General features: G+C 43.6%; 1 protein-coding gene across 1 annotated transcript in view; it reads left to right on the top strand.

Annotated features, from left to right (window-relative positions):
- The window catches only part of adgra1b (adhesion G protein-coupled receptor A1b), a 152917-nt gene that overhangs the window by 36367 nt on the left and 97524 nt on the right, over nucleotides 1-19026 (top strand). Inside the window, exons 5-7 of the mRNA XM_086121638.1 lie at nucleotides 1041-1112; nucleotides 1738-1901; nucleotides 17119-17332. Of these exons, the coding sequence (XP_085977764.1) occupies nucleotides 1041-1112; nucleotides 1738-1901; nucleotides 17119-17332 (450 nt within the window). The remainder of the gene's footprint in view (nucleotides 1-1040; nucleotides 1113-1737; nucleotides 1902-17118; nucleotides 17333-19026) is intronic.

Genomic DNA, 19026 nt, shown 5'->3' with positions numbered 1-19026 from the left:
CCGCAATCATTATTTTGTCAATATTTTGACTCATATTTGACATGTATGCTGTAAAGATTAGGCCCTATCTACACAAACTGTGTTGGTGTGATATGTAATCGCATCAGGAGAATAGCTCAAGACACGTTAAGTATGACCGCAGTATATCTCATATTCCGGGATGTGAAAGTCACTGTTTTGTTCAGGCCGCATCATAACAGAGAAGAGGAGGGGCTCATCCTTATCTTCTGACAGGAAATAAAAATGGATGAACATTACAAGTCACTCAGGTGTTGTGCTAAAACTCTGGCTAATGCAAAATACTATTCACAGTTCAACAGCTGTAAACAAGTAAATACATTTACAGTACGCATAACTTCCCCACTCCTTGTTCACCAATCCTGTGTCTTTTTTGCTCGAACTGGAATCTGACTGTATTGTGCTGCTACTGGTGCCCACAGATTACAAAGTTTTTTTTTTTTTGTCGGACATTATTTCTCCATGCTACCTGAACAGGACACCATTTGTCTGTGCCAAGTGTGTGAAGTAGTAATTTCTCGAAACTGTGTGTCTTTCAGTTCAAATTTACCAACTTGAGCAAATGTGCTTGCCCTCATTCGCAGCCCCTCACACACATCAATCAATTAACACTACATTGACTTAATGTGTATTGTGTCAAATAACTCAGTCGCGGCATTCGAGAGTGAGAAGTCCTCCGGGCAGTTCTGAGAGTAGAGTAGTTGCTGCTTTGCATCATTAGAAGCCAGATGAGGTGACTTGGGCGTCTGGTTCAAATGCCTCCTGGACCCCTTCTTGGTAATGTATCGTAGGAATGTCCCACCAGGAGAAGAGCTCGGAGAAGAATCAGGAAAGACGATGATCTCTGTCAGTTGAGAAACCCATCAGGCCCCAGTCCATGTGGCTGGGGTGTGTACTGAGGAGGGAAGCCTTCTCTGCTGATGCTTCTGGCCTCACAGTCCGTCCCTGGATAGTTAAAAGATGGATATATGGATGTATATTGAAACTTGTATTTCTCTTACCCTGTGTTTTTCTGCTTGCAGGAATTTATCTGGGAATATCTTCTCCACTTTGACAGCGGGACTCTTCACACACCTTGTGGCTCTCAGAGTACTGTAAGAAAAGCACATCATATTTTCACTTGCATTTGGTGATAAGAATTTCAGGAAGAATCTGGAAAATTGACGCAAGAACAAACATTCACATCGTTCTATTAAGGATGCATGCAGTCATGGATTAATCATTCAATTGATTGTGCGAAATTTATTGTTGTCATTTGCTGAAGCGAATGAGACAAAATAGTATGCACTGCTTGGCTGCAACCATTGCTGATTCGATCTCATCTCATTTAGTATGCAGTGTAAGTACCAACGTGACACAACTCCTCTGGGCAGCATTTTTCTGCTCATTACAAACACAGGAGCCCATCATATTTCAAGAGAAATACTCCCAGTCTGGATACCTGAATATATATCTATATTTATGTATTTTTCACGATATTTCATGTAGCATAAAATACAAAACTTACGAACTTAGCCATTGACAAACGGCCGAGATTCTATTTTGATGCTGTTTAAGAATCTTTAAGAATCCTGAGCACAAATATAACAAGAAATAGTCGAAATAAAGCCGTTCTAAACAAATGGAACATATTGCCCTGGGAAAAAATATATACAGTATATATTTTGGACAAATCTTAGACAAACAAGCTTGTGACTTCATCTTTCCTTTTCTCATCAGACACTTCAATACAAATACTTTATTCTGTGACTGCCAGCTGAAATGGCTTCTCTTCTGGGCTCGAAGCAAGTCAGTGAGGATTGGCAACGACACAGTATGCGTATTTCCAACCCACCTCCATGGCCTGGAATTTCACAATCTCCGAGGACAGCAGCTCACATGTGGTAAGCACCTACCGTGTATTCTAATTGTAAAGTCCACAGCTGAATAGATGTACAGGATTTCTGCAAACTCCGTGGAAACGAGGAAGCTGGTCGAACACTAACCTGTTCGGATGTCTAACTGTTTTTCCATCGGGAAATAATGGAATTTGACTTGAGTGTTTCTAGAGTCAAATTGCCGCTATCATGAAACCTTCATTATCTGTACAGACAGTGCTTGTAATAATAATAATAATAAAAATAATAATAATAATAATAAGGGTAGTTTGTGTAAAAATATTTTAACTTGCATAATTAATTAAATTGCATCACAATAATGAAAGTTGACTTTTATTTTTTTACATTAATTCACAATTATAAAAAAGAAGCCAGCCACCATGAATTGCAACATTTTATTACATAATAACAAAATAAGAACAAAATAAAATAAGAACATAATTTGACACTGTACTTTTGACAACAATTATCAACGCATAAGGAGCTGACCATTTGGTTACCTTACCATTCGACCCCGCTACATGGCCTTCACCGCCTCTCTTCAGCCTGACAATCTTCACCCGCTGGTCCTTCTGCCCTGCCATCTGCTTGCTCGACTCCTGGCTTAATGTCACATCATCGCTGACTTGCATGGCTGGACACTACATTGTGACAGTCGGGCTAGCTACAGCACTGAATGTGGGTCACTCTACAGTGTCTTCCTGTTTTCTCAGTTCATGGTATTGTTGCGGCAGTCACTTCCTTTTGAAAAAGTCAACTAAGCAGTCAAATGCCAGCAAAAAAAAGCATTTTAAGGTAATTGTGTGTTGCTTATTAAACTGACTTCTTGTGCGGTCTTGCAAGATTTTCTGAAGACTTGCTTCCTATTGCAAATATTGTGTGATGTCATACATGTTGTTTAAGCTACATTAACATACACACAACGGTGCATTTTGATGGTGCCACACTTTTGCGCGTTTTTTTAATCAACACATGGAAGATTTCACCGGAAATCCAGCATCCTGAGAATGCACACTAAGAAAGGAAGGAGGTTGGCTGAGAACTCAGAAACATGAGAACCATGATCCCGGAAACAGCAAAGATCTTGGGATACTTAAGGTGGATGGCTTCCAGGGAGAAACTCCTGAATACAATTTTCTCAGGCAGCAAAAACCTCTTGACCGGGAGAATAGCCATTGTAGAGTGACATACCCAAGCATGGCATATACCGTCAATGGTATTAAGTGGCTCATACTGAGAAATCTGAGAAATATAAAAGACAGCACAGAGGTATTCCTTGTAACAGCACATGAACAGATTCTAAGCACAAGATCGATAGAGGTCATGGTCTAACACACTGGGGAGGATTTCAGATGTGTTCCGTGATGAGACTATCAAACCTTAGTGAGTAGGTGCAGCAGATTTGAGGACTAACCTTCGTTTTTTTTTTTTTTTCAATTATCTGTGTAGAAGAGTACAGGAATGGCTAAGACACTGCACAGAATTTTCAGGCTTTGATGCATCTAATAGAGGAAATGAGCTGGAAGGAGGAAACGTGAGCACACCCTCCCCCAACATACTGCATTAATTTCATCAAGATAAACAGACACACAGTAGGCCCCTTTTGGTGGTGGGGGGGGTCTAATTTAACTAAGGTTATATTTTCACATGTGAGAACAACGAGCACACTCTTAAGTTCCTTCAGTTCATTTTGATGAACTTTCCCTTTTCATTGTTATCTCTCCACCTGCTGTGAGCTGTTTAACAAAGGCGATGATATAGTGGCAGTGTTCCAGAGAGAAACCCTTGGGCTGTCTTGTTTAAAAAAAGGCATTTGTGACATGATTGTCCTACTCAGTATCCTTTTTCTGTTTGGGAAATATTTCAACTTAAAAGGTTGTTCATTTAAATCAAGTACCACAATTCCCTGACATAGTACTTCTAAATCTCTTAAATTGCTACAGTAGCGCCAAATTATGTTTTTTTTTAAGTCAATGGAAATTCCTGATTATCAACTAAATTTTTTTTCATGACATTTTGAAATTCAATTTATTTCTTTCACTGTTCACAAAGCAAACTGACCGGGCATACCTCAGTGTTTCCCAGCCAGGAGTATGTGCTCCCCTAGAAGTACACAAGCACCTTGCAGGGTTATATGCAAACAGACTTCCAAGAAGATAAGCAAATATTCTCAATCATTTCATAAGCCCATGAATAAAAAGCTATGTGTTCGACATGAGCTACAACTTGTTTACCCGGGGAGTCAAGTGTTTTGTTCTTTAAGGGGAAGTCAACCCCAAAATTATCTGTATCAGTAGTCAGTAATATGTTCGATGTGCCTCTACTAGTCTAAGCAGCCCATTCTGCAAAAGCCACAGTTTTAGCCATGCTGTCCACTGAAAATGACCTCACAATGACAATGAGGTTAATCTCAAGTTGACTGAAGGTAACAACATGGCCGCCCCCTGAGATGCATAAAAAATGGGTGGATTTTACTGGGTAATTGCACAAATTGCATATTGCACAAACACAATATTAATCAGTGTTTGGACTATCCATCCATCCATTTTCCGATCCGATTTATCCTCACAAGGTTTCGGAGCCAATAGGCGGGGGACACTCTGGACCGGTTGCCAGCCAATCGAATGGCACACAGAGACAAACAACCATCCATGCTCACACTCACACCTAGGGACAATTTTGAGTGTTCAATCAGCCTGTCATGCATGTTTTTGGAATGTGGGAGGAAACCGGAGTACCCGCAGAAAACCCACACGGGCCCGGGGAGAACATGCAAACTCGACACAAGGAGGCCGGAGCCGGATTGAACCCACCACCACTGCACTATGAGGTCGACGCGCTAACCACTGGACTACCAGGCCGCCGTGTTTAGACGAGTAAGGCTTATTTGTCATGTTCCATATTCGACAGCAGGGGGCAGGCATTCATGTTTGCCGCCTGCACACCTGCTACCCATTTGTCGGTGATTGCACCAGCTATATCTAGGCGCCCCGGCAGTCGACTCACTGCCGGAGTATTCCATGCCGTGCCACTGCTGTTGCCCATACCCTTTTGAATACGCTACCTTAAGAATATTGATGATTGTAACATTCCTCGACGTCTCTTGTTCATAATTATAGTATTTGCCTAATCTTATCCCTTGCCGTTTTTTGCAAGCGTTTTCTGTTGTCTCGTTATATTTAATTCCTGGTTTTCGTTATTAACCAGTGTTTTCTGTTTTCCGTTTAGACGGGGTTTTTTGTTTATAATAAATATTATTTTGTGACAAAGTTCCTTTCTGTGCCTGCTGTTTCGGTGATCCACTTATTCCCGTTTTGATGTTGCGCATGAAGTGATTCCTCTGTCTTTTCGAGCGCAACGTGACAGAATACTCCGGCCACCATGGACCCCGCAGACATAGAAAGGATTTTGTCCGCTCTATCCCGTCAAGAGCAACAGATGAGTCAGCAGGGCAAAGCCATTACGGAACTCCGCGGCGCGGTTTCCATGCTGGCTCACAGGTTCGATGATTACGAACCCCGTATTATACGCTTAGAGGAATGGAGAGCACCTCCCCCGGTGGTTCAACATACCACCACCGAGGCACCCGTCTCTTCCCCTACGTTTAGTAGGGAACCGATGCTTCCACACCCTCCGCGTTACGGGGGAGAGCAACTTTGAGAGCAAGCACTCAAGCTCAAAGTATCCGGGAATCACGTCGAACACAGACGGTTTTACTTAATGCATTCCCGAGCCGTTCCGGTTATTCTTGGCTTGCCCTGGCTCAAGACACACAACCCCGTTATTTCCTGGGAGCGCCTGGCTATAGAGATTTGGAGCCCGTTCTGTTATGAGCATTGTTTACGATCGGCCGTAGGAGGACGCGAACGTGCCGGTAACGATTCCCCTGAAGCCATCTGCCTTGACGGAGTGCCAAATTGCTATCACGATCTACAACAGGTTTTCAGCAAGGATCGCGCCCGCTCTTTGCCCCCCCACCGTCCGTACGACTGCACCATAGACCTGCAGGTGGGCGCCCCACTGCCGAACTCTCGGCTATATCAGGTGTCTCAACCAGAACAAGAGGCATTAATGGAGTATATAAATAGCTCGCTCGCTGCAGGTCTAATCAGACCATCGCAATCACCGTTAGGTGCGGGATTCTTCTTTGTGGAGAAGAAGGACAAGTCGTTGCGGCCGTGTGTGGACTATCGTGGGCTCAATGACATGACATCACCATAAAAAATAAGTACCCGCTGCCTTTGTTAGACTCCGCCTTCGCTCCTTTGCAATCAGCCACTGTTTTTTCAAAATTAGACTTACGTAGTGCGTACCATTTGGTCCGCGTTCGGGAAGGGGATGAATGGAAGACTGCTTTTAAAACTCCATGAGGCCACTTTGAATATTTAGTTATGCCTTTCGGGCTGACCAATGCTCCCGCGGTGTTCCAAAATCTGGTCAACGACGTGTTAAGGGACATGCTGAATATATTTTGTTTCGTTTATCTTGATGATATTTTGATTTTCTCCCGGTCGTTACAGGAGCACAAACAGCACGTCAGACTCATTTTACTGCGTTTATTCGAAAATAGGCTCTTCGTCAAGGCAGAAAAATGTGAGTTTCATGTACCAACCATCTCTTTCCTGGGGTTTATCATTGAGCAGGGTAAGCTGCGAGCCGACCCCATCAAAACGAAGGCGGTGGTGGATTGGCCAACACCGGCTAGCCGTAAGGAGCTACAGCGCTTCTTGGGGTTTGCAAATTTCTATAGACGATTCATTCGCAACTATAGCCAAAAGGCACTCCCGTTAACCCGGTTGACGTCCATTAAGATCCCATTCAAATGGGACTCGGATGCGGACTTGGCGTTCGCAAATTTGAAAAGAGCATTCACTAACCCCCCCGTGCTGCAACATCCTGATACTGACTACCCTTTTGTGGTAGAAGTGGACGCCTCGGATTCAGGAGTGGGGGCGGTCTTGTCCCAGCATTCTCCGGTCGACCAGAAGTTGCACCCCTGCGCCTTTTTTTCTCGTCGACTCAGTACAGCCGAGTCAAACTACGATGTAGGAAATCGAGAACTGCTGGCTGTAGTTGCAGCCCTTCAAGAATGGCGTCACTGGCTCGAGGGGGCTAAGGAGCGATTTACGGTTTATACGGACCATAAAAACCTGGAGTATATTCGCTCCGCAAAAAGATTAATTCACGTCAGGCCCGGTGGACCCTCCTGTTGACCCGGTTTAATTTCACCCTCACGTATTGTCCTGGATCCAAGAACACCAAGCCTGATGCCCTTTCCCGTCTCCATGATCCCGCGGAAAGGGACCGGACGCCAGAGACCATCATCCCGGACCATTGCATCCTGGGGGCACTGAGGTGGGAGATCGAGCGGCGGATACAGGAGGCTCAAGATGGGGTCCAAGTCCCGGCTGAATGTCCCGCGGGGAAGCTGTTTGTGCCTCCACCGCTGCGTTCGGAGGTGTTGCAGTGGGGGCACATGTCCAAGGTGGCTTGCCATCCCGGGGTGAACCGGACTCTGCATCTCATATCCCAGCGCTTCTGGTGGCCGGAGCAACGGAAGGATGTGGTGGAGTACATTAACGCCTGCTCTGCCTGCGCCTGCGGCAAGGCCTCGCATCGGCCTCCGGCAGGGTTGCTCCAACGACTACCCATCCCCCCTCGACCTTGGTCCCACATCTCCCTGGACTTTGTCACAGGCCTTCCTCCATCCCGTGGACGGTCCGTCATTCTCACCATTGTGGACCGTTTCTCAAAATCAGCCCACTTCATTCCACTGTCCAAGTTGCCGTCGGTGTTGGAGACCGCCAACCTCCTCGTCAAACATGTTTTCCGTCTCCATGGCATTCCTCTGGACATAGTGTCTGACCGGGGACCCCAGTTCGTCTCCAGAGTGTGGAAACGGTTCTGCCGGTCCCTAGGGGCCACGGCGAGTTTGACATCGGGATATCACCCACAGTCCAATGGGCAGGCGGAGCGCGCCAACCGGGATCTGGGGGCGGCCCTTCGTTGTGTGTGTCTCCACCGTCCCTCCTCCTGGGCCGACCACTTACCGTGGGTGGAATATGCGCACAACACCCTTGTCTCTTCAGCCACTGGGCGGTCCCCCTTCATGACGGCCTACGGGTATCAACCGCCGCTGTTCCCGTCCCAGGTGGGACAGGTGGATGTCCCTTCAGTGCAGTGCCACCTCAAGCGGGCCCATCGCGTGTGGAGGGAGGCCAGGGCCGCGTTGTCCCGCACGGCGACTAGAAACCGGCAGATCGCGGACCGTCGTCGGCGCCCTGCACCTACCTACGAGGTGGGGCAGGAGGTGTGGCTGGCAACAAGGGACCTGCGCCTGGCCGGCACATCTGCGAAATTGGGGCCCTGATTCACCGGGCCGTTCGTAGTGGACTCCGTCATCAGCCCCGTCGCGGTCAAGCTCCGGTTGCCGGCCACCATGAAGGTTCACCCCGTGTTCCACGTCTCACTGCTCAAACCGGTGGCGACCAGTCCCTTGGCTCCTTCTCCCACCCCGCCTCCTCCTCCGCGGGTCGTCGATGGTGACCCGGTGTACACTGTGCGGGCCATCCTGGACTCTCGGCGCAGGGGTAAGGGGTTCCAGTATCTGGTCGACTGGGAGGGCTACAGGCCAGAGGATCGACAATGGGTCCCGCACTCCTGGATCTTAGATCCGTCCCTTCTTCATGACTTCCACGCTTCTCACCCGTCCCGGTGTCCGTTGAGGGGGGGGGGGGTACTGTCATGTTCCATATTCGACAGCAGGGGGCAGGCGTTCATGTTTGCCGCCTGCACACCTGCTACCCATTTCTCGGTGATTGCACCAGCTATATCTAGGCACCCCGGCAGTCGACTCACTGCCGGAGTATTCCATGCCGTGCCACTGCTGTTGCCCATACCCTTTTGAATACGCTACCTTAAGAATATTGATGATTGTAACATTCCTCGACGTCTCTTGTTCATAATTATAGTATTTGCCTAATCTTATCCCTTGTTGTCTCGTTATATTTAATTCCTGGTTTTCGTTATTAACCAGTGTTTTCTGTTTTCCGTTGAGACGGGGTTTTTTGTTTATAATATTTATTTTATATATATATATATATGTATTTATATAATATTATTTTGTGACAAAGTTCCTTTCTGTGCCTGCTGTTTCGGTGATCCACTTATTCCCGTTTTGATGTTGCGCACAAAGTGATTCCTCTGTCTTTTCGAGCGCAACGTGACATTATTTTCCCTTTAATATTCATTCATTTATCTTCCGAACCGCTTCATCCTCATTAGGGTCGCGGGGGGTGCTGGAGCCTATCCCAGCTGTCTTCGGGCAGTAGGTGGGGGACACCCCGAATTGGTTGCCAGCCAATCGCAGGGCACACAGAGACAAACAACCATGCACGCCCGCACTCACACCTAGGGACAATTTAGAGTGTTCAATCAGCCTGCCATGCATGTTTTTGAAATGTGGGAGGAAACCGGAGCACCCGGAGAAAACCCACGCAGGCCCAGGGAGAACATGCAAACTCCACACAGGGAGGCCGGAGCTGGAATCGAACCCGGTACCTCTGCACTGTGAAGTCGACGTGCTAACCACTGGACTACCGGGCCGCCTTCCCTTTAATATGTAACGTTTAAATGCCTGTTGAAAGGTTCAAATGAGGTTTGTGAGGCATTATTTTACAGATTTATTATTCATTTCATATGTTTAATTTAAATTTAAAAAAACATTGCCTGATCATTAAATGTTAAAATTAAGGAGAAAAATTTATTTTTAATGAATATTCAGTTGTGTACTCCGTTCTACAAATATACATTAGGAGACAGGGATGCATGATTTGATACACATGAAAAAAGGTTCGGCGGTACACAAGTCTTAACATTTTGGGAAACACTGATTTAACTAGCGTAACTGTTGTGATCATAACCACAAACTGCTTACAACTTGCAATTTTGAAGATAAACATTGTTTTACTATGAAGTCATTAAGCATCCGCACTTTCAACAACAACAATTAAACTCATCGCTGACTACCAGTAAAAAAAAATACAGTTCTTTTAACCTCCTGTTTTTGTTGTTGTTGTTGTTTTTTTAACACAAATTCATTGCTTCATGCTGCAGTCCACAGGGAAATTGTGTTTTATATGATAGATGTATCCTTCTCTTGTCCCTACGTCTGTTTCATGCCGGGGGATATTGCTCTGGAATGAGAAAATCATTGGTTATATGCTGGCTATGGTTCCATGTTTTTTGTATGTGTGTGCTTGATGAAAGAAGGCATTACATGCATTCCTGATGTAATACACTTTCCTGAAAACTTGAAGGGTATATCTCTCGCAATGCATTGACAGGTGCATTGTTCTGAGATTGCTGCACCACAAAATGTCACGCTGTTAAATTATGTACAGTAATCATAATCATGTGTGCATTTTGAATTGGCGCTGATAATGCAAACCCCTATCGTTGTTGAGATATGAACATTTTGGCCCTATCACACATCCCTAATTCGTATATAAATGTGAACATCATTCAATACGGGCGCAATGTTATCAAAATAGTTTTCAGATAATAGAACACTTTACCTAATGCATGCTAATGTCAGTCCTATACCCTGTCTTGTTCGCTCTAATCACAAGCTTGTTTGTCTGAAACCAATGTACACTACTGAAGCTGACAAGAGAAACAGAAAGACACAGAAGAAGATCATGAATCTCTGAAGTGAGGTGGCATGTGAGCAGCCAGGAGACTGTTTCAACGCCACAGACTGGGACCTACTGTGCAGCTCACATGGGCAGGAAATTAACAGGCTGACCAAACTTTATCACATACTATTTTCTATTTGGGAAAACCCTGTGCCATCCAGAGCACAAAAATGTTTTTCCAACAACAAAGCATGGGTGACCCCTGAACTGAAGACTCTACACAATGAGAAGATTCATCTCAGTGAATAAAAAGGAGCTGTACAACGGATACTTAAGTAGAGCATCAGGAATTGAAATCAGGACCGCAATCATCTATTGGAGAAATGCCCTGAGCAGAACAATGCCACAGAGGTGTGAAGAGGTCTTAAACATATCTCAGAACATAACAATCGCAAGGATGGCCAAGACACCATTGGAGAATAGGTTTGGAAAAAAAATAGTTAAACTTTTTTTTTTCATAGTTTTGACCCTACGTTTGACCCTTCACCTCCAATCTCTTCTTAGCTTAGCCCCACTACTTGACACCTCACGAATCTGTTTGTTTCTCCCCGGCTGCAACTCTTGTCACCTTAGCTTCCCATGAACAACTCGACGAAAATCTCCGAAAGACCCACCACTCAGGAACAGGTTGTCAAGTGGACATCGAGAAGGTGGCGGACAGAAGGATACTGGGCAAGCTGAGATCCACGATGGACAGCATTCCCCACCCTGTGTTTTACACTGTGGAATCTCTGAGCACCTCCTTAAGTTCCAGACAGTTATCCCCCTAGGTATAGAAAGGACTACCACAGCTCATTCCTCCCCACAGAAAAACTACATTTGGACTAAATAACTGTATCTCATGCACACAAAATCAAAACAACTAACAACCGATAATTTCCTTTTTCTTCTTCAGTGACAAACACATGCGGGTGAACATATGTCATTGAATAAGGAAAATGATTAGATTCAGTTGAGTAGTAATATGCATTTATTACAGTAAAACAGAGTGATAATGGAAATGGACCACAGAAATGTTCAATGCAGACCGGTACAGACAAAAAGACCCACTGTTTAAATCTAGTCAGGATCATTGTTCTGTGCCAGTGGCTGACATGCATGAAATGTGGACTGATGATTGCATTGAAGACCACTTTTTGTGCCTTATCATGTATCAACCGTTCCCTGCTCGATTTAGCCTGTGGAAAGTTATCTTAACCTGTCATATGCGTGGCAGATAGCAGCTTTCACCTGCTAGATTCTATTCTCAGAGTTTTGAAATGGCAATGCAGGAATATAGAAAAAATTAACATTACTTGATTTGACTCAGGGCGTCAACGGTGGCCGACTGATTAGCTTGTTGGCCTCGCAGCGCCAAGGTGCAGGGTTGGATTCCGCCTCCGGCCTTCCTGTGTGGAGTTTGCATGTTCTTTCTTTGCCTTTTCTCTGGGTACTCCGGTTTCATCCCACATTCCAAAAAACATGCACTGTAGGTTAATTGGACACTCTATATTGTCCCGAGTTGTGACTGTGAGAGCGAATTGTTGTTCGTCTATGTGTGCCCTGCGATTGGCTGACAACCAGTTCAAGATGTCCCCCGCCTACTTCCCGAAGATCACTGGGATAGGCTCCAGCATGTCCGCGACCCTTGTGATGATAAGCGGATAAGAAAATGGATAGATGGATGGATGGATGATTTGACTCAAAAGCAGTTCATGTCTAGAAAGATGACTACTCTCACATGGCACAATAGTACTTGTCTTGTCCTATAGTGTTGTTGTTTTGAAGAAACAGTGCTTGTGGCCTCCTGCAAGAGAATCCGATGCTTTTTGCGTCGAGGTCCAGGCAGGCTCTCCATTCCACTTGACTAATATTCCCCAACTTGTTCTCATTTCTTCCCATCAGAGATCTGAAATTACTTTTCTTTCAACCAGCCCGCTCCTACTTTGCGCACTCCAACCATAGTACGTCACACACAGAAGCTCTCAATCACCCACATACGAATCGAGACTCCTATGTTCAGGGCTCTGCCACCAAGTCACCACCTTTGTTCACGTTTAGCTTCCTCAAAAGTGGTTCTTAAGTTGTAGGATGATGGAGTTTTATAAAAGTATTGATTTATTGCACCAAAGGCCATTTTAACTTTGAAGCACTATATGTGCGGCGCATTAGTGTGGTTCAGTGTTTACGAGAATCGGCTTCTGCTCTTAGACTTAACACATTAATGTTCCCGTTTTCCAATTTTACCCCTTTTTTGGTCAACTCACGCCAAAGAGTTTTTTTTTTAACCTTTGAACATATTAATATATACATTAGTGGAAAACATTTATTATGTGTGAAAACGCATGACAGAGTTAAGTGACAATAACACCATGGATGAAAGAGTTATTACAGTGTGATGTTGTGGAAGCACTCTGCGGACCATTGTGTTTGCTGTCGGACATGATTACAAAAATCACATGAAAAGCCTAATGGAACAGATGAAAATTATTAGGTCTTAATCAGTGGTTCTTTAAGTGACAGCAAGTGTTTGCTGACTTCCATTTAAGATTGAATGTGATGCGTTACTCCCTAAGACAGCCACTACCAATATTTAACTGCAATATCTGTCTTGTTTATTTTTACTTCTTCTCCATTACAATATTTCATTGTTTTCACTTGTGTATAGGTTTAGGTAACATTAATGGTGGTCAACTTTTTGTCTACTGTTTGTTTCATGCATTTATGGTAGTTAGATGGTCTAAGTGATTGAAAGATGGATTTATGAGAATAAAGCATATTACAAACATATATTCCAGATACATTATTGTGGTATCATAATATAAGTCAATGTAAAGTATAGAATTATATAAGTAAAATTGGTGAAAGATGATTAATTCAAGTTGCCATTTCACACTGTCGCGTCACATACAAGGCAGGCAGCCGAGCAATTCATGGTAATATTCTCGTATCTATCCCACAGATCCCATGTGTTACGAGCAAAGTCTCGCTCTGTGGAAGTGTGGCCTTATGGGATAAATTGTCCTTTTTTATCAGTGGATTGTGAGTGCTGGGGAAATTGTGTGTTACCAACCACCACCAATGTGAATAGAAATTGAAGGGCGCTTAAATAAAGAAATACATGCACACAAAACACAAAATAAACCTGCAGCTCAGCTACAGCATGCATCTAAGCCCAGATAATCATCATCATCATCATCATCATCGTCTTCTCAACTGATATTTGACTTGAGCTATTCTGACCAATTTGTTTTTGCGTATTTATTTTATCCTGCGCAGTTCATGGAAAAAAAAAAAGGGAAACGAAAATAAGTTCAGAAGTGATGACAGAATACAGTTGTTCAAGCATTACTATTTAGAGCACCAAAGAGCTCAAACAATAACATAACTTCTTCTCTTTTTGCAGCAGTAAATTGTACCAGTAATTGGTGTTGTATTTTTAAAGGCTCTTCCCCTCTACGAATAATGTTTACAATACAGTAGAAACTCAAATGTTGAAAGCCCCTGAGGTATTAAGTTGGAATCAGTCACGTAAAAATTGCCATCGTGAAAAATATTACTGTAGCTTTTGGCCCAGAGTTTAGTCCATCCACTTAGCTGCTCTGACGTTTGTGGTTGAAATCTCAATTTCAGGCTTTCTGTGCGGAGTTTACATATTCTCCCCATATGCGTATGGATTCTCCCTTGGTACTCCAGCATTCCCTCACATTCCATACAGATGTGCAGGACAACTACAGATACCTTGGAATTCCACAGGCTTCGACCATCGATTTCCCAGACCTCTGGTAGAGAACCCTAAGCTTGAAGGAGATATATCATGTACTGTATAATGCGCTTCAGCTCACGAGCCACCCCAAAGAAGATAAGCAGATATGAGATATGGCTGGATATATCATTTATACATCTAAACATGTTTTTAAAATCTTTTCAGCATGTAAAGCACACACAATCAACAGTTCGCTGTGTGGTAAAAGAGTAAACATGTTTCATCATTACCGTATTTTCCGCACTAAAAGGCGCACCTAAAAGTCTTCCATTTTCTTAAAAGCTCACAGCGTGCTTTAAAATCCAGTGTGCCTTGTGTATGGTCAATACGGTAATATGTCGATCCCAAATTGCCTCCTTGTTGGAGACATGCAATAGAACACGGAAATCGAATAGCGGCAAGAGAGTTCAACCTTAATGAGTCAATGTTATAACTTGCTGTTGGTACAGTGAACTGTGTCGCTGCTTTATGAAATAAGTTTTTGTTGCAGCTCCGAAAAAAGGAGAGCTGTGGTGTTGTTTTTTTTAAAACGCACACTTTATTAATGTTTTTCACAGTCTCAACAAATACAGGTATGTCTTCGTCAGTGTCCGTGCCTTCTCTTCTTCCGTTCGACTCGAGAGGCGTTCATGACCGCCTCCGAAAAACATAAATTAACGATTACTTCAATGAAACTATGAAAATTGAAAATAATGCATCAAAACAGAAAATCAAGCGAGGAAATCACTAAATAAATTCTATAGCCCCCTCTACAGAATTTATTTAGTGATTTCCTTGTTTGGGAATACACAACAAAGGAATAAATAACAAAAACTTCTGAGACAGTCCGCCGGTCTCCTACATTTTACTGACGTCTGATCCTTCTGTTTACATTTTTTTTGAGTGCAGCTCTATCTTGTGGATGCATTGTAGATTGCGTTTTATAAACCAGTGCGTCCAATATATGAAAAAAAATTACAAGATCGGCCATTCATTGAAGGTGCGCCTCATAATCCAGTGAGACTTTTAGTATGGAAAATACGGTACTGCAGACTTTTAAAATTCTAAATGTAGGATAAACAATGTAATCAATCATGCTCCAGGGGGGGCCATTTGGCTTTATCATAACAAAGTTAGGTCATGAGAATGAATGATTCTTCCATGGACAAAGGCACCACGATATACTTTTATGCTCCCATACACAGCAATATGTACAATTTGGTTTTTATTTATGCCGTTGTTGTCTCCTTGACACTACCTGACTTGGAACCAAAAATCGTGCTTTGCTCCAACACGCAAATACAAGGCCACATCGTAGCTCAGAGCATTGTTTGCAACATCATCGACATTTGGCTAATTCAAAAGTCAATGCCACCATGCTGTTTATGCAGTCTGTCACTTGCATGTTTCTTCAAACTCCAAGCTATGGACAATAAAATATGGCCACGGAGGGAGGTAAAATAATTACAAAGATGTCATCACCAAGGATGAGAGAGAGAGAGGGAGAGAGAGAGAAAGTTCTAAGTGTTCTGATTGATCATTGATTTTCTATATTTCAGAAAATAGGAGTGGCACACCCCTCCTTCTCATAAATCAGGACTTGACTCCCGAGTTTCGACTGAATTTTCATTTTTTTAATCTTGTTAAAGGATTTTGGACGATTGAATGCCAGCTTTGTGTGAACTTTTTTTTGTGCTATTACAGCCATGCTTGGATGGATTTGATCCTGAAGAAGTTGATAGCCATAACCTCACAAATGTCTTTCTGAACATACTGTAAATTCCCTCACATTTCTATCAACAGAAAATCCATATGCTGTACTATTATTCTACAGGAGCCAAATAGTTTTGCTAAATACTGCTGTATACGTTCAGGTGCTGATATGAATCCTTTTGTATGTCTATTTGAAGCTTATGCTTTGAGGCATGAAAGGTTTTTATGAAGTATACATCAAATTGCCTGTCTAATGGCAGCAACAGCCAAAATTGATTGCATGCATGTAGAGTCAAAGACTGCGTTAGTCTTTGGAGGATGTCCAAAGAAATGTCCAGCCTTGTATTGAACACCCTCTGAAATAATTCCCAAGGTGGTACGATTTGCTGGCAAGGCATGAGGCTAATCCTGGTCCGTGAATAAAAATGGACAGTCAGTGGTCTCGGAACGCAGCTTCTTTTACGGTACATGAGTTCAATATTATGCATACTATATGTGCTGCGTGTGCAGATTCTGGAGGAGTTTTGTGAAAATCAGATATGCCAGTAAAAAGTTTGACTTCTATCGTTATCATGATCATACTCGCTGACAAAAAAAAAAAAAAAAAAAAAAGAGCAAGCTCCCAAGGTACAATAAATAATCCAATAAGTGGTATGGCAAAAGCCTTCCTTTGTGATGTACATGCAAGGAGTCAAGGAGAGTCCAGAAGCGTTCTCGAGGCTGTTCGACTTTACAGCTGCTCTTCTTTTCTCGCAGCAACAGCAACAACATTTGGGACCGACATGGGATGACTATGACCTTGACGAATGTGTTTGTGTACAATGCTATTTTGTGGGCCTTGGTGCTATTGGTTTATGGATGTTATTCAGCCAGAATGGATTGGAATTATGCTTGTGATGCTGCATTTTTAGATGTTAAATCTGCAGACAAGATAGAGGAACAATTCTCCAGAGCGAGTTTTCATTTTGATTTCATCACAAAGATGTAGAACTTACCCCCTCAGCTCCTGCGCTACCTTAATGCGTCAGCAATGAGGGAAGGGATGCTTGATATGCTGACCATGCTGTTTTATTCTCTCTTCATTTCCTAGATGGAGCTCTGGAAATTCCTCTCTTTCATTTGATCCCTTCCCAGAGGCAGCTGGTTTTCCAGGGAGACCGTCTGCCTCTTCAGTGCACTGTCACTTATTTGGACCCTTCAGTTGAGCTGCGATGGCATCACAATGGCTACACCGTGTCCACGCAAGAGGACCGAGGTGTTTATGTGGAGGAAACCTTGCTTCATGACTGTTGTCTGCTTACCAGGTACAAGCAACACAACAGATGATTTACCCAAAGGAAAAATGATATTGTACACCTGTATTAATGCCAAGCTCTTTCTAAGGATATACTGTATATCTATATATACTGTATATCTATCTATCTATATCTATATATATATATAGATATATCCATCCGTTTTCTGATCCGCTAACCTCACAATGGTTGCGGGGGGTGCTGGAGCCTATCCCAGCCGTCTTCCGGCAGTAGGCGGGGGACACCCTGAACCGGTTGCCAGCCAATCTCAAGGCACACAGCGACAAACAATCATCCACGCTCACACTCACCCCTAGGGACAATTTAAAGTGTTCATTCAGTCTGCCATGCATGTTTTTTGGAATGTGGGAGGAAACCGGAGTACCCAAAGAAAACCCACGCAGTGGAAAGATTTTTTTAAACATAAGAAATCTATGAATTTGGAGCTATCACGTACCTTTTACATGTACATATGGGGCTCTATTTTCAGAGACATTGCGTCTGTGCCGTGGTGCAAATGCCAACAAATCCTTATTTGTGTATCAGCACGAGGCTCGCTGCACATTTGCCAAGTTGTTGGACCAGAGTCTGCCACGCTGAATGGGCCAGCGAAGCGGAAGGAGTACAGTAGGGCATTGATAACTGAGAATCGATTGGAACGGAGATTATCATGAGAACTAACAGAATTTTAAAACTACTTGATCTGCCAGAGCTGTCATTTTGACAGTTTGCACTCTGTTGCAGTCTGACAATGATGTACTTCATCACCTAAAATGATTAGCACTCGCTGTTTGAGTAGCTCATAAACATATTTTCCATCCTTCATTTGAACATTTTATCAGAGCAATGGTCGCCGGATTTTATGTATTAAAATTCTGTTGTATCCTTTCATGAAAATGATGGAATATAAAAGAATGAGAAACTGGTGGTGGAGCACCTGTTGTGCCGTGCGGCTATTGGCGCTGATCACACCCCTCGTCTCTTAGTTTCATGGGGTAATTATGTCAACAAGCACCATGTAACTTTTTTAGTTTATTGTTTGCGACTCTCTGGCCTGTATTGGCCAAAATGTTATGACTATCACATACAACAGTCAACATTTTACGACACGTAACAGAGCACCTCTGCGCCAGGGAAGGGGGACTGCTCGCTCGCACTCACTGTCTATGCCAGCCGAGCAATCCAGGGACCACTCATCTTGCCAATGTTTTGAAGATGATGTAACACCTCCTGTACTGTATATATTATTGTTTTTCTTCCAAAAAAATTGTTTTTATGTTGACCATGGTGACCAGCAGCTTTTCTCAATGCTGCCTCTGGTTGCTATCATACCTATGCTTCAATTTTATTGTATTTAAATATATAAAACATTGTATTGTATTTAAATACATGTAAAAAAATTAAGGGAATGTAAATCGAATGCGCTGGGATGGTGCTCCCGGGTCTCTAGATAATATATAGGGCGGCCCGGTGATCCACTGGTTAGCGCGTTGACCTCACAGTGCAGAGGTACCCGGTTCAATTCCAGCTCCGGCCTCCCTGTGCTGAGTTTGCATGTTCTCCCCGGGGCTGCGTGGGTTTTCTCCGGGTACTCCGGTTTCCCCCAACATTCCAAAAACATGCATGGCAGGCTGATTGAACTGTATAAGTGGTGTCCACTGCAATGAACTAATCCAAACAAGTTAACGGCTCTCTATCATAAG

The sequence above is a fragment of the Hippocampus guttulatus genome, chromosome 10 (assembly GCF_054856545.1).
Source record: "Hippocampus guttulatus isolate MCC_2025c chromosome 10, RoL_Hgut_1.0, whole genome shotgun sequence".
Taxonomy (NCBI): Eukaryota; Metazoa; Chordata; class Actinopteri; order Syngnathiformes; family Syngnathidae; genus Hippocampus; species Hippocampus guttulatus.
Note: the sequence above shows the minus strand (reverse complement) of the source record. Positions and strands in the feature narration are given on the sequence as shown.